The 23,975-nt window shown below is 38.3% G+C and overlaps 1 protein-coding gene across 6 annotated transcripts in view; it reads left to right on the top strand.

Moving 5' to 3' along the window:
- Positions 1–23,975, top strand: part of KLF12 (Kruppel like factor 12) — a 511,104-nt gene that overhangs the window by 463,088 nt on the left and 24,041 nt on the right. For all 6 annotated transcript variants that reach the window (XM_043891644.1, XM_043891648.1, XM_043891649.1 and 3 more), the window contains one exon: positions 17,704–17,861. In XM_043891644.1, coding sequence (XP_043747579.1) covers positions 17,704–17,861 — 158 coding nt within the window. The remainder of the gene's footprint in view (positions 1–17,703; positions 17,862–23,975) is intronic.

Here is a 23,975-nt window from a genome sequence, read left to right as displayed (position 1 = left end):
CATGGACTGTAGCCTGCCAGGCTTTCCTGTCCTTCACTGTCTCCCAAAGTTTGCTCAGACTCAAGTCCATTGAGTTGATGATGCCATCCAACTATCTCATCCTCTGTCATCCCCTTCTCCTCCTGCCTTCAATCTTTCCCAGCATCAGGGTCTTTTCCAATGAGTCAGTTCTTCGCATCAGGTGGCCAAAGTATTGGAGCTTCAGCTCCTCCATCCATGGAATTTTCCAGGCAAGGATACTGAGTGGGTTGCCATTTCCTTCTCCAGGGGATCCTCCTGACCCAGGGATTGAACCCGGGTCTCCTGCACTGCAGGCAGACTCTCTACCGTCTGAGCCACCAGGGAAGCCCAAATTCTGTATGATTCCACTTACATGAGGTACCTAATTTAGTCAAATTCATAGAGACAGAAAGTACAGTAGAAGTTGCCAGGGGCTGAGGCAGGAGAAGGATGAGCTCTTACTGTATTATCGTTCTTACTGTATTATTGTGTAATGGGAACAGAGTTTCTGTGTTAGGATGCTGAGAAAGTTCTGGAAATGAGTAACAGTGATGGGTATACAACAGTGTGAATGTACTTAATGCCCCTGAATTGTACACTTAAAAATAGTTAAAGGGTCAATTTTATGCCACATATATTTACCATAATAAAATAAATTGGGGATGTGCGGGGGGAAAGGTATGCAAGCAGGGATTCCAGTTAGATGCAGTGGCAAGAAGTCGGTTGAGAAATGCATGAGTGAGGAGATGGTGGAAAGTTTTCAAATTCAGGATCCACACTGCAAGTAGAGCCAGTAGGTTCTATTGACCGATTATGAATGGCAGAGGATGATCACAAAAGACTCCTGTTTTTATTCCGAGCCACCAGGAGAATAGGGGTCGTTTCCTGAGATAGAGAGTACCAGGGAAAGAGCGAATTTGGGGGGGAGGGATATCTCATATTAAACTTTCAACATGTTAAATTAGATGTCTGATTGGCCCTGGAGTGAAAGGTCAAGAAAATGTCTGAGCCTGTAAAGATACGAATAGGTGGTGACATGCAGAAAGATGGTGTAGGCAGCACCTATGTGAAGTGTGGGAGTGAATGGGTTCACCCAAGGAATTGAAAGAGAAGTGGCCAGAGACCTGAGCACAGGGGCCCTCTGGCATTCAGAGGGACATAAATGTGGGGGTGCTTTTCATAAATACTAGCAAGTTTCTGTTGAGCACCTCCTCTCCCAGGCACTGTTGCAGGTGACTGGGACAGCAATGACTAAAAAAAGTCAACCCCCCCCCAGTATTATTTTTTGCTCTTGGGCAAGTTACTTAACTTGACTGAACCCCACATTCCTCATCTGTAAAATGGGATTAACATTGAGGTTTGTACAGAACATAACAACAGTAATTAAAAACATTTCCTGATTAGACACCTGTTTATACAAGGTTGTTTTATTTTCATAACTATTTCCTCTTATAACTCTGGAAGGTAGATATTTTTTTTCCTAGAAAAAATTCCAAAGTTTAGGGAAGCTGATAAATTTTTCTAAGACACAGCTAAAAATTTATTTTTGTTGGCAAGATTCTTACCCTGGTAGTTCTGAAGTCACATCTTTTGGTTCATCCAATATTTCAAGCCATTCTAATATGCAAAATACTCAGCAAGCCGCCTAAGGCAGTAGTTACTGCTTCAAAATGTGTTTTCTGTCGTCCCTACTTTGTCTTCCCCTCCACTTAAGTGAGTCTCTTTGAGGTCTTGAAAAACGAACTTCTATAATTAAAACCAATCAGAAAAGCAATCACCTAGGTCATCAAGTATGTAAACTGCCAACTATAAACTTAATAATATCCCTAAATGAATGTAGTGAATGTTAATTGACTGAATAAACAAAAACTGTGCATTTTCAGTCTAATTTTCTCTACAAAGTACCTGGCCTTTAGAATTTACAGATTGGACAGCACTTACTGAAATTCTATTACCATTAACCTAAATTTATTTTATAAGCTTTCTTCTATAAAACACATTCAAGATATCCCTGGAAATAACTTCTTTATGAACCTAGTTTATACTGCCCTTTTAAATTATTGCTTGTCTGGCAAATGAAAGTGCTACTCTGCTGTCTTTTTTTTAAAGAAATTTTTATTTATGTTTTTGGCCAGATTGCTTGACTTGTAGACTCTTGGTTCCCCTACCAGGGATTGAACCTGGGCCCTCAGCAATGAAAGTGTGAAGCCCTAGCTACTGGACTGCCAGAGAATACCCTCTGCTGTGTTTTAATTTTGTTTATACATAGATTAATTGTAATCATTAGTGTCTTCTCTCCTGGGAACTCCAGGATGTTTAAGGACATTATTATAATATTATCCTGGTCACTTAGACTAAGTTGCTGGGGTTGTTCCTCCCCCTTCCTTATCTGCCATCCTCCAGTCAATTACCAGGAACTGACAGACCTACATCTGCAATGCCTTGGAATTGGGCCCCTCTGAATCAGATTTAAAGACACTACTTTGGTTCAGCTTAGAATCCACTGCTTAGATGATGACCATAAATAGCTCTCTAACTGATAAAAGCTGTGACTTTCATCACCTCCTCACCAATGAATCCTATTTTTATAAGCCATGATTTTCCTCCCAAAACTAAAAGAAAAAAAAAATCCTGACATTTCCAGGACATACAAAATAACAATTCACTATAAGGAAACACTCAAGAGTCCATGGTTTCTGGCCCAGTTCATCCTGTCCCTGTTTCCTGTGTTCTTTTCCCCTCTCACATGTTCTTTTAAGACCCACTTCTTGGTGTCCTACATTAAGCTTGCTGTGATCTTTCGAGACAGAATTAGACCCTCTCTCCCTTTACTCCAATAACACTTTATTATTCCTCTCTTTATCACATAACATTTTTTACGACTTTTATAATTATGATTCTCATACATAATAAATTGGAGAAATTCTTATTATCCTAACAGCTGGCACCAGGCTCCTCCAGAAGAATCCCCCTTGGTGTGGAAAATATGCCTTTAGGAATGCTTGGAGGGAGCACGACAGCTGAAGCCCACTCCCACGTCCCTGGCCAAGGACTTGATGTAACCTTAGCCCCAGGGTTTTTACCAGGGGAAATCAGGCCTGCATGTGCCAAGGGGAGGGGTTTGTTGTTTTTCTCTTGAATAAAGATGAGATGGGGGTGGGAGAAGAAACCAGAGAAGAGGTGAAGGAGAGAGAATGCCTGGTAAAGAGCCTCCCTGCCAGTACAGGAGATGTAAGAGACCCGGGTTCGATCCCTATATTGGGAACAGCCCCAGGAGAAGAACATGGCAACCTACTCCAGTATTCTTGTCTGGAGAAGCCCATGGACAGAGGAGCCTGGAGGGCTAAGTCCATGGGGTTGCCAAGAGTCAGACACGACTGAAGTGACAGCGTGCACACTCGGGAGTGGGGACGAAACTGGAGACGAGGTGAAGGGAGGAGAAAATGCCAGCAAGATGAACAGTTGCCTGAGGCTGGAGGCGACCAGTGAGCAGCGCAGAAGTATGCAAAAGCATTTTATAAATACAAGAACACTAGGCAGAGAGAGCCAGAGCCCCAAGAGTGCCTCACCGTCTCTGGTAAAAGGGCTGCTGAGCTCAGATGAGTGTATATGGTGGTTCTTGGTGTGAAGACTGAAGAAGGGGCTGATTTTTACATCAGGATTAATGATAGAAGCCTAGAGAGCCTTGAGAATATAAACCTCCCAGAAATTTACATACGTCCTCTGAGAGTTAAGATTAGACTTCCACATGTCGTATAATTGGTGTGTTTGAGTCTTTTGTCACCTGTTTGAGGTGGATAAATATCCAAATCCTACACCTCACCATACTATAAACTCTTTGAGGAGACTTTTGTATATGCTCATTTGCTTTTCTGTGGTGAACCCACAGAAAATGTTTGTTGTTTTATTTGATTAAATAAGTAGTGTTAAGTTGAAAAATACCTATATATCTGACTGCCACTTATTTAAACTTTCATCATACAGATTTTCTCAGCAGGAAACAGCCAAGTTTAAAAAAAAATGCCAACAGTGCAAATTATATTTAATCAACAATAAATATGGTACAAGAGACTTAGCGTTGTTATCTTGATGTTTTATAGATTTTTCATCTTATTTTAGGAATGATGTGATGTAAGAGTAAGTGTGGACTGGAGGTCTTAAGTCTCTCTTTTCTCAGGCACTTACCCATTCTAAGCGTCTATTTTCTCAGCTATTTCTCAGCTGTTAGACTTCCATTAACAGTATCGACCCTACCAATCTTTCTGTAATTTTTGTGATGATTTCTAAGTTTATACATGTTGATATAAAAGCCCTTACTCTGCCACCTGCAGTATTTGATAGTATACAGTAAGTTTACTATAAACAGCATAGCATACACTGAAAGGCTACCAGTCAGAACTGTGGACAGGGTTTTACCAGGAATGAAGTCAGAAACGTTAAGTGGTATTTACCTGATGCATGAAAGCTTACAAAGTTTTAATCTAACCCTTCTGCTTAGGTGAAGAAAGATGGGCCAGGGCCATGCTTTTGGTGGACAGTGTGGCTCTGAGATTTTAATGATCTGTGAAGCTGTAGGTGAGCAGTTCAAGGCCAATAGCATAGAAATGTCAGAAACATCAGCTCCACAGAAGCAGGCTAAGAGCAAAACTGAGGTTGGAAAGAAAGTGTCAGTACCAGCAAATAGGAATGTAGTAAGGAATGGCTCCTGTAAACATGGTTTTGTGGAACCCGAGGTAAAGAAGGAACCCAAAACACTTTTCAGTCTCTTCTATAAGAATATCATTCCCCAGATACTAAAACCAGATACAGATGATAGAAAATAGACAAGATCCTTTATACAGACTCAAGAGCCCTCAACATAAAACAAGCAAACTGAATCTAGCAACATATACAAACGAGCATATACCATGACTATGTGGGATGTAGCACAGAAATGAGGCTGGTTTGACTTAGGAAAATCAATCAGTATAATATATTAATAGACTTAAACAGAAGACCACATGATTATCTCAATAGGTACAGAAAAGGCATTCAACATTTAATTTTTTCATGATAAAGACATTCAGCAGACTAGAAATAGAAAGGGATTTCTAAGATCAGGAACAAGACAAGGATGTTTATATTCCCTGTGGTTTTTTTTTTTTTTTTAATTTTTTAATTGGAGAAAAATTGCTTTACAATGCTGTGTTGGTTTCTGCAGTACAACAGTGCGAATCAGCCATAATTATACATATATCCTCTTGCTCTTGATCCTCCCTTCCCTAAATCTATCATATGACCCAGAAACCCCCACTACTGGGCATATACCTTGAGAAAAGCACAGTTCTAAAAGGCCCGTGTTCCTTAATGCTTATTGCAGCACTGTATAGAGTAGTGTGGCAGTAACCTAGATGTCCCGTTGACAGATGAGTGGATAAAGAAGCTGTGATACATATATCCAGGAAAATACTATTCAGCCATAAAAAAGGATGACTTTGGGTCAGTTCTGGTGAGGTGACTGAACCTGGAGCTTGTTATACAGAGTGAAGTAAGGCAGAAAGAGAAATACATACCACATATTAACATATGTACCTATGGAATCTGGGGCTTTCTAGCTGGCTCTGGTAAAGAATCCGCCTGCCAATGCAGGAGATACAAGAGATGCAAGTTTGATCCCAGGGTCAGGAAGATTTCTGGAGGAGGAAATGGCAACCCACTCCAGTACTCTTACCTGGAAAATTGCATGGACAGAGAAGCCTGGCAGACTACAATCCATGGAGTTGCAGAGAGTCGAACATGAATGAGCCGCCGAGCAGTCACACACATGGAATCCAGAAAAATGGTTTTGATGAGCCAATATGGGGGGAAGGTGGAGATACAGATTAGAGAATGGACTTGTGTACTCACCACCTTCATTCAGTACTCTAGCCGTGGCAGTTAAGGAAAAGAAGTAAGCGAACCCAGATTGGAAAGGAAGAAGTAAAGTTAGCTCTATGTATAGTTGACATGAAAGGAAGGAGTGAAATTATCTCTGTTTACGGTTGGCATGATCTTGTATATAGAAAACCCAAATGAATCCCTTCAAAAAACTATCAGAACTAATAAAGAGTTCAGCATGATCGCTGGACATAATATCAATATACAAAAATTGACTGTATTTCTATCCAGTAACAATGAACTATCTGAAAATGAAAATTAAGAAAATAATTTCAACACAACCTCGTAAATCAACTGTACTTCAGTGAAAAAGAAAATAATTCCTTTTACAATAACATGAAAAAAAGAAAATACCTAGGACAAAAGGTAGCTCAGATGGTAAAGACTCTGCCTGCAATGTAGGAAACGCGGGTTCGCTCCCTGGGTTGGGAAGATCCCTGGGAGAAGCAAATGACAATATACTCCAGTGTTCTTGCCTGGAAAATCCCAAGGACAGAGGGTTACAGTCCATGGGGTCGCAAAGAGTCAGACATGACTGAGCAACTAACACTGTCACTTCACTTTCAAATTTAACTGAATAAGGACAAGTTTGCACACTGAGAACTTTGAAGCATTATTTTAAAAAAACTAAAGAACCCGTAAAAGGAAAGATTTCCGTCTTTGTAGATTGAAAGACTTAACGTTGAGTAAATGGTAGCCTTCTACCAAATGGTAAATAAATTCACTGCAATTTCTATCTAAATTCCAACTGCATTTTCTTTTGCAGAAATTGACAAACTGACCCTAAAATTCATATGGAAATAATCTTGAAACAGATGAATTTGAAGGACTAAAACTTTTCAATTGTAACATTTGCCTCAAAGCTATAAAGTTAAGACAGTGTGGTACTAGACTAAATATGCACATATAGATCAGTGGAATAAAGGTGAGATCTTAGAGATAAACCGTTACATTTATAATCAGTTGATACTCATGAGATTTCCTAGGCACTTTAATGAAGAAAGAATAATCTTTTTAGCAAATGATATGGAGACAACTGTGTATCCACATGTGAAAGAATGAAATTAGACTCCTTCCTTCCTTATAGTGTGCACAAAAATTAACTAAAAATGGGCCATAAATCTGAATGTAAGAGCCAAATCTATAAGAAGAAAGCATAGGAGTAAATCTCTGAGACTTAGGTTAGCTCAAGCTTTCTTAGATATAACCACACACACACACATACAACAGAAGAAATGTTAAGTTGGACTTAATATTTAAAACTTTTGTGCTTTAAGGACCACAGGAAAATGAAAAAACCCACAGGTTGGGAGAAAATATTGGCAAATTATATATCTGATAAGTGACTTGTATCCAGAGTATATGGAAGTTTCACAACTTAACAGTTAAATGACAACACAATTTATAAATAAGCAAAGTATTTGAATAGACATTTCTCTGAAGGAGATATACAAATGGCCTGTGAGTATATGAAAAGACTCAACTCCATTAGTTGTTAGGGATATTATGAATGAAAACTGCAATGAGATGCCACTTTACATGCATTAAAATGGCAAAAATTCAAATGACAAACGTAATGCGTTGGTGAGAATGAAAAGAAATTACAAGCTTCTTACAGTGCTGGTGAAATTATAAAATGGTGTGGTCACTTTGAAAAACAGTTTGAAAACTCACAATATTAAACATAGAATTACCATATAATCTAGTAATTCCATTTCTAGGTATATGGCTAAGAGAATTTAAAATACATGTTCACACAAAAGCTTGAACAGATATTCGTAGCAGCATTATTCCTAATACTCAAAAAGTAAAATCAATCCAAATGTCTATCAACTAATGAGTAAAAATATGGTGTGTCTGTATAATGAAATACTATTCAGCTATTAAAAGGAATGAAGTATTAATCATTTCATGATATATGTAAATTAATTCATTATACTGTACATCCCAAATTTATACAGTGCTGAATATCAATTATGTTTCAATAAAACTGGAAGAAAAAATAGGAATAAACTATTGATGCATGCCACAACATGGATAAACCTTAAGGACTTTATGCTTATGTGAACAAAGCTAGCCATAGAAAGCCCATATTTTATTATTCTATTTCTAATAAATACTCAGAATAGCCAAATCCATAAGGGCAGAAAATTGGATTAGTAGTTGCAAGAGCTAGGAAGAGAGGGTGTGTGGAATGCATTAATGAACATGGAGTTTCCTTTTGGGGGTGATGAAAATATTTTGAAATTATATAGAGGTGATGGTTCCAAAACATTGTGAATATAATGAATGCCACTGAATCGTGCACTTTATAGGGTGATTTTATGGTATGTGAATTATATCTTTTACATCTTAATAAAGATATTAACCAAAAAAAGAGGAAGAAGAAACCCAAGTTTAAGACATATTGGACATTGTATCAGGTTTTCATTATTCTAGGCTAATCTTCCTGTATGTGTGCTAAGTCGTTTCAGTTGTGTCTGACTCTTTGCGACGCTATGGACTATAGCCTGCTAGGGTCCTCTCTCCATGGGATTCTCCAGGCAAGAATACTGGAGTGGGTTGCCATGCTGTTCAGGGCATCTTCCCGACCCAGGGATCGAACCTAGGTCTTCCACATTGCAGGCAGATTCTTCACTGTCTGAGCTACTAGGAGAGCCCAATAAATTATAATAAGCTATAATTCATATGTAAATTTTCAGATCACAGCCTGTGCTTTTTTTTCTAGGAACCACAACAAAAAATAGGATTCTTGTTTTCTTTTTTTCCTTAAAAGATAATGAGAGCTTATTGATCGCAAAACTTTAATTTAGAAGTCTGCATATAAAAATGAAGATTCAAATTTCCCATCATTTCCTCCATTTTTAAGATCAGCATGTTCTGTTTTTGTTTTCTTTTGCTTGTTTATCATTAATACTTGACCTAGTTCAGAAATAACTTTATGAGACGTACACTTAAGAATTACTATTGTATCATTAGAATGGGGAATAAACACACCAGGCCCTAGACTAATGTGACTGAGTTTCCTGGCAGCCATAACAAAAATGTAAATAGGGTGGGGATTTTTAGTTCTAACTATCTGATGAAAAAAAATTTTGTGTATATGTATATATTTCAGTTTTGCCAAGCAGGCTTTCCTTCATACCAAACAAAGATTATAACATAGTTCTTTCTCTCTTTCTCCAGTTTTGTTGAAGAGTGAAAGGATCCTAGCTTGAAGAGTCAGGAAATAGACTAATACCAACTCTACTACTGTTTAGCTGTGTGGGTTAGTTTAATTAACTTTGAGCCCTGGTTTGCTTATCTTCTAATGTCTTTCAGGTATAAATTTGGGTCACATTACTATACCTTCTGACTTTTACAACATCAATTTGGCAGAGTACTCAAAAGTTGAGTTTCAAGAAGGAAAATAAAAACAAAATATTTAGTCCATTAGATGGGAAGATTTTTGGTATTCTCCAAAATTCAAATGCACACACATGTTATGGAAGGACAAATGCCTATTTGTGGCACCAGATAGCCCTTTTGGCCAAAAAAAAACTCAAGTGGGATATTACTAATTAGTTCTACTTGGCCATGTTATTTATATATCCCTGTATGAGTAATTAAAAACTGTTTCAATAATTTATGTAAGTGTAAGTACCAGATATTAACTGGTATAATTTCAGTGTGCTTTAATAAAACAAATCTCTAGTGGAACATAGACTTTGTTAATGATGAGCATAAAATAGATGGAGGCTGTGTTGATGGTTACTTAAAAATTTTATTTATGATTGCATTACAATAACTCATAAGAGCTGTATATTTCGAACATTATATATATGTCTTAATATTTAAAACACCAAGTCTTATATACTGTCCTCACCGTTGCATATCCGTACAACGTCTTTATGATTGGATCTGCCTTATAAGAAGATCTTTCTGATATGGAAAAGTTAGCATGTTCATATCAAACACCAGTGTTCGCCCTTGGGAATGTCCTCATGGGGTGGACTGTGTTCCCCCAGCTCTTTCCTCTTTCCTTCTCATCACCCTTCCCAGCACCTGCTGATATGCCAGGTTCTGGAGAGGCATGCGTGTAACCACATCTTCATTCTTGAGGAGTTTAAAGTTTACCTTTAATAAAATAAAGAGAACCGTCCTGGAGGGTCTCAAATCCAGATGGGCTCAAGGACCACACCTATAAGGTAAATGCGCAGTGCTGCCTTTATAAGGCAACAGTGCTAAGGCCTGTGCCAGCCTGGGGAAGACAGCACCCACCTTAAAGGCATCCTGATTATTTAATCCTGTTCAGACCCAGAAAGTTATTTTAAGGCTTCAGTGATCCATTGAGCTACAACTCCTAGCATGAAATATAATTTAAACCCCAACGTTGCTTGAAGAAATTTTGTGGAAACCTTCTTCTGAATATTTTGGCAAGTTTTATGTCTTCTGTTCCATGTCCAGTATAATTCAGAATTATATACTTGTTTCAGGGCCCTTGTTCCATCCTACATTATGAATTGATTTTATGGGAAAAAAATCTTTACAATGAATACAGTGTCGCCCCCAAAGAAACTATTTTGAATAGATAAGTGTATATCTGAAATGGGTCTCTCTTTTTTTTTTTTTTTAACAAAAAATCCTCTTTCAACCTGTAAATTCATCATAATAGGTTAACTATATAACAAATCACAGCAGATGCCGTTAATAATTCATTTTTCTATTTATTCCTGTATCTATCTTTTGCTTAAACAGCTTATGATCTTACTTACTTGCTAAAATATGATGAATCAAAAAACAGCAGAGTCTAACAGTTTTGAGTATTTTAATGGTCCTAGATAGTGATTAAAATTACTGAGTGGCAGCTGTTATTTTTAAAGAAAATCATGATATACTATAAATCTATCTACAGACTCACCTACAAAAAGTTCATTGGTAAACCAGTGAATCAATCTTTTAATTAGTAGGATATTTCATTTATTAGAATAATTCAAAATACATTCTGCACATATTCTGTTCGTATGAAAAAGTGTCAAATTCTAGTTGAATAAGTGCCAAGATTGAGCTTTTGGACGTATTTCATTTAAGTATTACTCTTGATTTATACATTTCATGAAAATGGATTTATTTTTACTGAATTCAAATTTGAATGTAAAGTGATGTAGTGTTTTTGTCACAGCTTCTGGAAAGATTGGTAACTTCTAATTTTACAATTTCAATGTGCTCAAAGGTAGTTTTCTGTAGGAAGCCGTGGGCAGGAATGAAAGTGAAAGTTAGTCGCTCGGTTGCTTCTGACTCTTTGCAACCCCCTGGACTGTAGCCCACCAGACTCCTCTCTATGGAGTTCTCCAGGCAAGAATACCAGAGTGGGTTGCCGTTTCCTTCTCCAGGGGATATTTCTGACCCGAGGATGGAACCAGATTTTCCTGCATTGCAGACAGATTCTTTACCCTCTGAACTACCGGAGAAGTCCATGGGCGGGAACCAAAGAGGTGAATCAGTGGATTTGTGCTATCTTAGAGTGAAGCTTCTGGGGACTGGATAGTGAATGTATCTAAATATAACCCCCTTTCTCTAATTAATATCCCAGAGAAGACCTTGACGTGGTTTGATAGAAGCTAGAGAGTCTGTGATAGTATGGAAGAGAAATAGGAAGATTCCTGCTTCTGAGAGCCATCTGCTGGCTAAGAAAAAGCCTGCAAAAACCTATATGTGTCTGGTTTGTCCACATGAATAGAATCTCAAGTACTAAGATTTATGTAACTCCCTGGTTAACTGAAATTCTCATTGACTCTATTTTTTGGCTTGTGGCCTCGATATTTCATTCCCAATGTGGTGTTTGATTTACTAACGAGAAAGTAGTTCTCACTTCCGTCTATTCTGTGGCAGCAGCTGATTCAGAATTCCTGTAGGTGATATTTACGTTCTATTGAAGATCATTTTAAAACAAGCTTTGGAAACAGTACAAAATATACTTTCAAAACTGAATGTGCCCCCTTCCTTTAAGGTAACCCGGTTGTGCAACTAACTCTAAATGCTTTTTGGTACCATTGTAAATAAACAAAGATGGCAGGGAAGGAACAAGTACTCTGGTCTTGATCGTCGAGGAAGACTTAATCGCATATCACTGCCAAACTCAATCTTCAAAAACGTTTCCCTGGAAAGATACATATTTTACAAAGTTAAGGAAGTATTTTTAAGGTAGATTAATAGTAAGTAGTTACACTGTGTGTCTGTACTGGCAGTATTTATAAAACAGTTTACTGTAAAATTCTCAGGAGTAAGTGTATGCTTTATCATAGCAGGCTACATTTAAGAATGCTTTTATGTACTGTTGTTTTCTGTAATAGGATTAGATGGGAAATTTAAATGATTCAGGTATTTTGTTGCTTTTTTATCTTTTATGGGGCTTCCCAGGTGGTGCTAGTGGTAAAGAACCTGCCAGCCAGTGCTAGAGACCTCTAAGAGATGCAGCTTCAATCTCTGGGTCAGGAAGATTCTGCTGGAGGAGGGAATGGCACCATTCCAGTTTCCTTGCCTGGAGAATCCCATGGACAGAGGAGCCTGGTCGTCTCCGGTCCATAGCATCGCACAAAGTTGTATGCGACTAAAGTGACTTAGCATGCATTCATGCATGCATCTTTTATTAGATGTGGTTTATATTCCTAAATACTTGAGTGAGTAGAACATAATAACTCAGGTGGATTCTAGTGTCCAGCCCTTGAGTTCAGATCCTGGTGTGGTCACTCACTCTGTTTTGGCCTTGATCTTAATCTCCCTTTGCCTCGGTTTCCTCATCTGTAAATTAGAGATACTAATAATATTGACCTCCAAGAGCTGCTTTGAGGCTTAAAGCATCTAGAGCAGTGCCTGCCCGCAGCAGGCATCCTGTCAGTGTCGGCTCTTCTTTGTTATCCTCAGTCAGCCTCCTTGATGTTCTGTTGAGATGATGTGTGTGAATTTGCTGAAGGACCTTCCATCCCTCTGTTTTCTGCTCTTGTTTTAAAATTTAGGATGTGTTTGTCCTCTTCCCAGTCTTAAAAGATTGTCCTGGGTTTTTCTTTTTAACTCCTGTAGAAACTCCAGTTTCAGTGAAGGGCGTCTCTCGGTCACATGTGACAAATGGCCTTTATTACCTGCTGATTACAGTTAACCTTCATTCCTTTCATGACAGCTGCGTGGTGCCTTCTGCTTAAATAGAGCTGTTCTTGGATGTGACTTTTCGAGCCTCTCTGGGTTTCCTTCTAATTTAACTTACCATTCCAAGTGGGACTGTTGTGTAACTGAAGGCGTGATTCACTCATTTGTTCTCTCTCCATCTAATTATTACGACGCAGTGCCTGTGAGGCCCCCTCGGGCGTTCATTTACTTCTCTAAATGGTCTAGCCTTCTGGGGAAGGGAGTGGGCCTTTAGTTATTATTTATGAACTGTATGGATGTATTTAGTGCAATGTCTGGGAACACACTAGCAACCGTGTTCAGTTGTTGAATGGTCCTGACCGTTTTCATCATACCCAGCTTATTACTTAGGATTATTGGAAGAATCCTCTGCTGGCATAGGCAGTCGTTTCTTGCACATTTCCATTCTTCAGAACGAGGCCAACTTTTGAAGCCCAAAAGTCAGTTTGTGTGCATTTGGGGATACCTTAAAAGCTGTGGAAACAGAGGCCACATGGCTCAGAAAGCATAGAAAGGGAAGAATATTTTAATTTCACTGAAAATTTTAATTGTAAGCCATGCTTTAGAGTGCCATTGTCTTTGAGTTAGAGCAAAGAACCAAGACACTCAGGGGAACATATGATTTTAATGGTTACCCAGAATCCCTGGTATTCAGTCACCACTTTGTATATTACAGCACTTAAAATATGAAACAAACAAAATAGATATGCAACAAGCAGTGAAGTTTTACTGTATAGCACAGGGAACTGTAGTCAATATTTTGTAATAACCTATAATGGAAAATAATCTGAAAAACAATATATGTATATATATATAACTGAATCACCTTGCCATGCACGTGAAACATTTAAATCAACTATACTGCAATAAAATATATGCATTATGAAAAAAATAAAATTTGAAACAGGGAAATGAAGGTAAGAGTAAGGAATTGAGTAAGCATTATCAGAAGACTTGACGTCAAAGGATCCTGGTAAGGATTAATTAACCCATTAAAGGTTAAGTAGTTAGTTGATTATATTGAATTAAAAATTAAGAATACCTGACTTAATACATTAATCCTTTCATCCATCCAACTATTCAGTCATTCTATTTAGCAAACATTTCTTGAATGCCCACCTGGTTCTTGGCTCCAGAGACACAAAAGTACTTGGTACCAGCACCTTAACTATCAGATTTCCTGCTGTGGACTTGGCGTGGCCAAACACCCAGTCCACAGTTATCTTCAACTACCATGTCCCCCAACTCCAGGATCGAGCTGTGGGCCCAGTTCGGCAGCAGTCCTCCGTGGACTTGGGTTTTCCTCTCCTCTCCCTGTGTTCTTTAAGCTCATCTGCATTTCTCATTCTTTTTTACTTCAGCCCCGTTTACCTGCCTTTCCACAAAGAGATCAAATAAGTAGTTCTTGTTTGAAAGGTACAGTCTAGCATAAGGTTCTGTGACATCTGAGGGTATCTCTGCCATTTATAAGGGGGAACCAGGGGAAGTTTTACCCATTGAATGTCATTTTAAGGTTAGCTTGGTTGGGTCCATTTATTCAATGCACATACCTCTTTAAAAATTATTTTTATCATCATCATGCAGATATCTTTAGGTAGTTGTTCTTTATAATGCCCTAAAACATTTCACTTTAAAATGAGGAAAACTGCGTCATGAAGTTTTGTAAAGGATTAAGGCCATCCACCTAACATGTCTTCAATTTTGATGTAAATTCAAACGTCTGAGTGAAGTGGTTTCGCCATTCTGTAGCCCTGCTTTCCTACCCTGCCCACCACAGAGTCCAGTGGCTGACTGTATAGCAGCGTTACCTCCTTGGTCCCTTATAGACTTGCTTAGTAGTTACTAGGTTTTGATTTTAGATTTATTTTTTTACTTTTTTCTGCATATATGAACATATAGCAGGATAAATAGCTAAAATCAACAGGCCAAGCAATATGTATGTGTGATTATGCTTAGTTACATTTAGACTTCTGTATAGAAGTCTATGTATAGTGCTTAGAAAGCATTGTACAAAACAAAGTGTTCTTACTATAGGCTTTATGTTACAATTTGAGGGACATAAATACCATGTCATATTCTTGATTTGAAAGGTGTAAAACATACCACGACACGAAAGTTTCTATTTCTGAGGCCCCCAGTGACAAAATCCATATTTGTTTTTATGACTAGATAGTCAAGAAATGAATTACTGTTGCCTTATTATCACATATAGAGTCAATTTGTTCACAAGAATCACACCCTATGCCAGAACATACCTTGTTGGGAGTGACTAAAGCCCTTCTCTCATGGGATAGACCAGTCACACTGTTTTGACTCTTTTCACAACCAAGCTCCAATCCCTACAACTGAGTCAATGATGTGGAAAACCACAAAGCCGCATTGAGTGATAAGAAGGCTGAAAAAGTGGCTTAGCCATCCCATTTGTTCTTTCCTTCAACTTCTTAGAAATCTTGCACAAAACTGTTTAAGATACAGGCAGATAAATGTCACTTATATTTGATCTTAGCTAATAATATAAAGCATTGGCTACTGAATCTGTTACTTGTACAGGTGAAAAGATGCTTTGAAAACTTGGGTGGCTCGGTCAGTAAAGAGTCCACCTGCAATGCAGGAGACCCGAGTTCAATCCCTGGGTCGGGAAGATCCCCTGGCAAAGGGAAGGGCAGCCCTCTCCACTGTTCTTGCCAGGGAAATCCCATGAACAGAGGAGCCTGGCAGGCTACAGTCCAAAATGCTGCACGAATTGGACATGACTTAGCAACTAAGCCACCACCACCATATGGAAGGAGACACTTTAAAATTTACTGGAGCAATGTTGCAGTAAAATATTAGAAATAAATCTATATGTCCATCACTTAGGAAATGAATTTTTAAACTCTGGAATGAATGGTCATTGGACTACTCCCATATTTCATCTGAGTCAAGTATTAACCAATTATAGCCCATGGATCAAATACTGCCCACTGTTTGTTTTGTAAATAAAGTTTTATTAGAACCTAGACATACTCATTTGTTTTATTTATACTCGTATTTATCTATAGCTGCTTTCATGCTACAGTTGCAGGGTTGATTTGTCACAACATAGACTGTATGACTCTCGGTCAAAATATTGACTATCTAGCCCTTTATAGAAACAGTTTACCAACTCCTGATCTAGGTAGATTAAAACACCATCTATTGTAAAATACACCACTGAGAAAGACAAAATATATCAATTAAACCATGACCAGCCATCAAATGTCAGAGGCATCCTGATTTTAGAGACCCTGAAATATTAAAAGATTCATCTTAGGATCCATGCACTATGGTATATAGCACTTCAAATGAACAAACCACTGTGTTTATATCAGTATAAACAGATCTCAGATCCTCAGTATTGAGTGAAAAAAAGTCAAGTGTGGAACAATTTGCGGAATGATATGAACAGCCTTTTATCTATATGTCTCTTAAAAAACACAATATAATGAGTTTCCATGAATGCAGATACCAGTAAGCATAATTTAAAAGAATTGAAAGGATTTGTAGAAAACTGATGATAGAGATTTTCCCTGGGAGAACAAGGGATCAGGATAATGATGTAAGAAAGAGGGGGAAAGTTATCTTTATCTGTAATGTTCATTTTTTTTAGGACTGATTTATTCATAAAAAGTAATTTTAAAAAACACCGAAACCTAGAAAAGCTGGAAGAAAATAATGTCAAAGTATTAATAGTGGTAAATCTTTTATAGTAGGAATATGAGTGATTGCTTTTTTATTGTATTTCACTGTAACTTTAAAGAACTTCATGAATAACTAAGAAAAATGAGTCATATTCTTCATTTCTATCTCAATCAAAAGAGATTAATGTTGGAAGAAGTACATGTTAATCAGTTACCTGGCATTACAAACTAATCCTGTTTTTCTACTGTGGCATTAAGATTAAACAATCTACAAGTCAGGGCCAAATTTCATAGTTAAAACTTTTTTTTCATAATGTGGTACAGCTAATCTTTAAATACAATGCACTTGATTCCTCACCGTGAAAAACCACCAACGGGAAGAGTTAAATGTCAGGTGCATTTTGCAGAACCAAAATAGCTTGTCATGAGTCATGTTATTGATGTACTGATGTCATTTCTTTCAGCCCAACCTCACTTGTTTTGAAACGTACATTGTGATTTTACATGATTTTATGTGTTGTCACATGCAATTCAGACGCTCATGTTACTTATTAAATGCATTCATTTTGTCATTTGTCTGTAGCAGGTCTTCCTAAAATATTCTCTGTAAGTGTCTTCGCAAGTTCAGAACTTTAGGCGATTAATTTTACCACCACCGGATAATTTCTTTTGATGATGGAGATCTACTCATTCACCACTGCTTTCATTTCGGTTTTGGGTTTTTTCATTCTGTTGTTATTTTAAGCATGTCTTCCTCTCCCGAGGAGTGTTTCATCAAAAATAGGTCAAGCCACCCGCCTTCGAGATTAAGCAATGAAACATGTCCCAGAAAGTGACATCAGTAATGTGGACATGGGGCCTTGAGTCTGTATGAGGCTGCAGACTGTGAGCCTCAGGTCTCACGGCACTGGAACCAAATGAAGTGCTGTGTTTGCTCACCGTTTAAGTCTCCTTTTTCTTTTTCCAGTTCAATCTCACCATTTAGTATTGAGAGCACAAGACGCCAGAGAAGGTCTGAATCCCCAGACTCGAGAAAACGGCGTATCCACAGATGCGATTTCGAGGGCTGCAACAAAGTGTATACAAAAAGTTCTCACCTGAAGGCTCATCGAAGGACACATACAGGTAACAGCTCTGCGGGGCTTCTCACCCGAGGGTCACTGAGAGCCCAGACAGGGCCGGCTGCTTGACCTCAGAGCCCTGAGTGTGCTGGAGTATTCTGTGCTCACCCATCATGTCTGAGCAGAGTGCATTCCCTCTTAGTCGAAAAAGGCTTAAGTCTTAGTGAAATTTAGAAACAAAGAAATATTTCTTCTGTGTCTTAAGGACTTATATTAGTATGAACCCAGTGGTCTAAACGTTTTCATAGTCAGAGTTGCCACTTAAATGCTTGTCTAGGTTTTAAAATGCCCACATAACATACCAAACATGCTGAATAAAATCATTCTCTTCTCTTAAAGTTAGCATTTTCACCACCACTTAGATCATGTTTTTCTCCCCTTGATCTCATCCCCCAAATAACCAAACCGATAAACAGCAGCAACAACAAAAACATGAAATAAGCTTGACATATACATAACACTGCAAGGAGTTGAAAACTTTATTTCCCCATGATTCCATTTGATTCTCACTGGTATTTTTTTGTGTATGGAGAGGATTTTTTATATTCATAGTTTGCAAAGAAGGAAATTGAGATCACAAGTGACTCGCTGACTTTGTCACCATCCATTCACCCAACACATCTACCCTCCCACCGATTCACCCTCCCAGGAAAGAAGCCGCTGGTTCTTCACTTAGCTCCCTGCTCACCCCATCCATCACCGCATACATACCATGTATGTCTCTCACTTGGCATCCCCTCCCTGCCTGCCTTGCTTTCTGGATCCCATTGGGTACCACTGATAGGAGGCTCTGGGAAGAGACCAAAGACCAAATTCCGCCCCAATTGCGGAACCTTTTCAAGGAAAAGTGACTGGTGACTGGAATGTGTGAATCTCAGAGAAGAGGGAAATTCATTCATAGGCATTCCAGAGATCAAGACAACTCAGTTCAGTAACTATCCTGGACAGGAACCCGCCTCCAGCACCCACCTCTGGGAGCTTCATGTATAACAGACCCCGTGGGGCCGTGTAAATAGTGCTCCCATCTCAGATACATTAAGGTGATACACTGTGTGAACTGTTTCCCAGCTGAGGTAGCAAATTCATTTAAATTGGCATTCTCTGCCATATATTGAGTCATGTTATTATAGCAGATTGTTTGAAGGTTTCTTTACAGAGACTTTCATGATTTTGATCATTGAGGTGGGGCATCTTTGCGTGTGTGATAACGTTATAGCACAAGATGCTGCTTGATTCAGAGAATCTTTATAGAGTCTGCAGTTTAGTTTTGCTCATCTAGCATGTTAATGCTTTTGCTATTTCTAAGGTAATTCAGCACAGAGTGCAAACTGCCTCTTCCCATCTTTCTTCCCTGTTTCCCAGCCCTTCTTCCTTTTCTTCTTAATTCCAGATCCTTCCCTCTTCCCTGATCCTGAGCTCTCCCGGGAGACGTTTTCATCTATTTCTTAGACACTCATTTTGTTGTTGTTGTTTTGTTGGCCACACTACACGATATGTGAGATCTTAGTTCCCTGACCAGGTATCAAACCTGGGCCCCCTGCAGTGAAAGCACAGTCTCACCCCTGAACCACCAGGGAAGTTATCAGGCACTATTTTTTAATCCATTTTCTTTCTTGTTTTTGGATCTGAAAAATTAAGCCATTTAGTATTTAAGTTAGGTTTTTATTGGGGTACAGTTGATTTACAATGTGTTAGTTTCAGATGTGCAGAGTGATTCACTTATACATACACACATATCTATTTTTTCTAGATTCTTTTCCCTTATAGCTTATTATAAAATATTGAGTAGAACTCCCTTGCTATACGGTAGGTCCTTGCTGGTTATCTATTTTATATATGGTAGTGTGTATTCAATTTTCTTATGAAGACCAAGAATGAGTATAGAGACATAAAAGTTGAATAAGCATATTTCATCCTATCAGTAGATAGTGAACACAAATCACAGGAGTAAGTATGATCAGGTTGTATTACTGACTTTTTATGGGAGCATTTCAGTTATAAGAGAAAAAAAAAAGAATGACCTTTTGTCAGTGAATCCTCATATATTTTGAGTTATTCCTATTTTCCTTGAACTTTCTGAAATAACTATTAGCCCCATTTTCACCAGACAGCCTCTATTTCAATTATAGTGAAAGAGAAGAAGGGGTTTAATGAGATACTATGAAAGGATTTTAATGTTATAGCATTATAAGATTGACTCAAAGGTTTTAATATATATTGTGAAAGTGGGGGAAATGTGATGTATACATTGTAATTCAAAGCAATATAAACCTCTAATGCTGAAGCAGAATTAATCAGCGTGACTTATTAATAAGATGAAATCATTGACGCCTAAGGTCCAAATGGACCTTCGAAGTCACGGAGTTTAGTTCATTTCCTCATTAGAGGAATCCCTTGGGTGTCATCTCTCATGGACAACCAGTCCCTACTATGCAGTTTTCTGCACACTTTACAGATCTTTTCTTTCATTTGATCCGCACAACACCTGGTATCATTGTCTCCTTGGTAACGAGAGTGGCTCCCAGTCGAGTGTTATTTTCTACCTCTCCTTAAATTCATCGAGTAACAGAGAGCTTTTGCTTCTGCAAGACAAGTTGGGTGATGTTTCTGAGGGCGCAGTCCTTGTCTCTGGCAGCCCTGAATTGTCTCCTATGGCTTTGTTGGGCTACTTTATAGCTCCAGCCGTCACACTGTAATTTTCACTTCCGGGCACTGGTGCTCCTCTCAACCCTGCCATAACCACGGGCATCTTCATTTCTCCAAAGCAGACACCCTCAATTCTCTCAGCCACTTTTTTCTAAGTATACCCTGACATATCACTGTGTCTTCTAAAGTTTTCACCCCCCTAGTTGACGTAAGAGCTCTTGTTAATGGACATCTCTTAATAGATGTGAAGATAGAGTTAAGTCTTTTAGGAGTTGTCTTTCTCTGTTAGGTCATCTATATCAAAAACTGCTGAAAACTAGATCTTTCCGTCCCTTGTAACAATAACATTTCTTTTAAACCAAAGAATGCGGTGTTGTATTTGTCGTTGAACCTGTCAAACGACGGCTGCCTTGAGAGTGGTGGGTTTCCCCTCGCTGAGGTGTTCGCCCCAGGCTGGATAATCTCTTGTGGGAGATACAGGACAGTTATTGCTATGGGAGCCGCACATACCCTTTCAAACCTTAGAAATACTTATACTGTATATACTATATCCACTTGATTGATGTGAGCTCATTATTCTAATAAATTGAAAAGACTTTGGAGCCCCTCCCTACCCACTTTGCTTTTAGTATTTTAGGTTTCTTCTTCAGCTTCTCCATTTTTTTCAAGTACTGACTAGAACAGGTTCAGGAAAAAGGACTCAGATGTGGTCCTGGAGACTTCCATCCAAGTGGATCTCAATTCATTAACTTACAGCTAAGAATTTACCTACTTGTCCCACCTCCAATCTATATTTCTTGATCTCAAAGCTCCACCCAAAAGTCCTTGTGAAATTTCTGCTCCAAACCCAGATATGCCACATTCATCCATCCACTTAGCAGAAAAATACTTATTCTGGGCAAGGCAGATGCTCCTAAACCACCAGTAAAATAGCAGTACTTTTAAAAAGAAAGAATTAAATTGGGTTGATTTGCTGCCACCGGTTCAAAGTGAGCCCATACTGGTTTCTGATTTATAATTACGTGCAAGATTTCATAACTTCGTGCTCAAAATGAAATGAACACTAGTTCTATAGGGATTCAGGTTGGCTTGCTTTGCTTTTAATAAATATCTTCTCAGCCTTACCTTTGCTTCAGGCATATTGAGTAAGTTATTTGTGTGTGACCAGTAATAATGAATGTGAAGTGTGGGATTATAACAGATGACTTATGAGGACTACACACGCAATGGGAGGTGAACAAGGAACAAGAAGACACTTTCTTTGAGAAAGTCACGTTAATTCTGCCTTTGACTTGATCTTTTGTGCTTTCTCAGTAAATGATCAGTCATCTGTTAAGGACGTAGATATAAAGTAGATTAAACGTATCTATAGGAGTGTGAGAGAGGTTCATTTTCTACATATTCCTAAAGAATTTAGAATAAAACAAGAAATGCTGGAGTACCTTCTTAAACTGAAAAATAACTTCGTCTGATGAATGTGCATTTTAGATAATAACATAAAAGTTTGGCCAAATATTTTTAAATGCCTACTAACACTTCCCTTTGGCAGATTGTTTAAAGCATATTCAATAGAAGGAAAAAATATATCTCGACCATCTAAATGTGATGGTCTTACCCTACCGTCAGCAAATATAATAATTATTCCTATTCACTAGTCTGAATTTTATGTCTCCTCTGCATGAAGCTGTGTACAGTGTATTTAAATGAATTGCACTGTGTTGAAATTAAAGGTTATTTAAATCTGTATGATACATAACTATCATGTACAATGAATTTCTCTGATTTTAAGAATTTTACTGCTTATTAAATGATCTAAATATGAATTTTAGAAGGTAATGGTTTTACAAATTTGGTATTACCATTTATAATTCTCTTTATTTTCCAAAAATGTGTGCCATCGTGTTTTCTATAAACAAAATGCAGTACAAGGAAGTAACACTCAGGCATCAGTGATTCTTATAGCCACTAGATGGCGCACAGCAACCAGATGTTGGGTCTAGTTTAAGAGGGTCCAGGAGTCAGCTGGAACCCTCTAGTGGTACATTTATAAAATGGTGTGATTGTCCCTGTTCTGCAGAATACTATTATTTAATGATGAACAAGGAAATGGCAAGAGAAAGATTTAAAACTAGGGGTTTTTTTTAATAAGTATTAATAATTTCAACATGTAAGAATATTTCGTTGCAAATGAATCTTAATTTGAAAATTTCAACTTGATATCCTCTTCTCTAATAAACTTTTGAGGCTCGTTTAGCCAATCTTGCCTCATAATTATTTGAATTCGTATGAACACTCTACACCTAAATTTTAAAAAGTAATGAACACAAGGCAGTCACATTTCTTATCTATCTGACTGTAGCAAAAGTAATTTGTATCTAAATTTTACACATCAAGGAAGGTAACTCATATGGATACTTTAAAAATACTAACCAATTTTTATTTAAAAGTCCCTCATTATTTAAATATGTCCTTCCTTCCCTTTACAAATGAAGGAAATATTGTATTATTTAGCCCTTCCTTTAAGGAATAAAGCCTTTGTAACTAATATCATGTCCTGTGATTTCATGTCATGGGGTTGCAAAGAGTCAGACACGACTGAGTGACCTACACTTACTTTCACTTTCACTTTTTTCAATGACCGATGCGCTGGCTCCCAGAGGGTACTAGTAGTAGAGAACCCACCTGCTAATGCAGGAGACATGAGACACAGGTTCAGGCCCTGGGGAAGATCCCCTGGAGGAGGGCATGGCAACCCACTCCAGTATTCTTGCCTGGAGAATCCCCATGGACAGAGGAGCCTGGTGGGCTATAGTCCGTGGGGTCGCAAAGAGTCGGACGCTGAAGCGACCTAACACCGCATAACGACAGTGCATGTAGCATACTGCAGGTAGTGCAGGACAGGGAAGCCTGGTATGTTGCAGTCAGTGGGGTCGCAAAGAGTCCTGAACAACGCAACAACAAAAATGACTACACACACATGCACGCACTGTGATCTGAAGTGCTTGTACATTCCATGCGCTTTCACTTTTTACTCGCCTCGCCCTTTCTTATTGCTATTCCTCTGTTTCTTGCTTCCAATTTGGCATCTTATTTTATTGGGTGAGATTTTGAAGTGACTTGATAATATCCTACACAGAAAATCATGAGCTGTGTGCCACCAGTGCATCTTGATGGCCTTTTGTTCACTAGCCTTGGGGTTGCTAGGTCTTACCTTCAGGCGGTGGGGTGCTGCTTATGTGTTCACATCTATCTCCATTATTTAAATAACTCATTCCATGTAAAGCTCGTCAGACCCTCTGTCTAGATTCATTGTTAGATAAAGCATAAGGCTTAATGATGCCAGGATAATGAATCACTTAAGGACAGACTGACATTTTTCAAGAAAAAAATCCTCTCCGAATAAGTTGTTTGCGTATCTTAGCCAAAGAGCTCGCAAGTATGCACCATGTTGGTAACTGCAAAGAAATAGGAA

This window comes from Cervus elaphus, chromosome 30 (genome assembly GCF_910594005.1).
Source record: "Cervus elaphus chromosome 30, mCerEla1.1, whole genome shotgun sequence".
NCBI classification, from domain to species: domain Eukaryota; kingdom Metazoa; phylum Chordata; class Mammalia; order Artiodactyla; family Cervidae; genus Cervus; species Cervus elaphus.
Note: the sequence above shows the minus strand (reverse complement) of the source record. Positions and strands in the feature narration are given on the sequence as shown.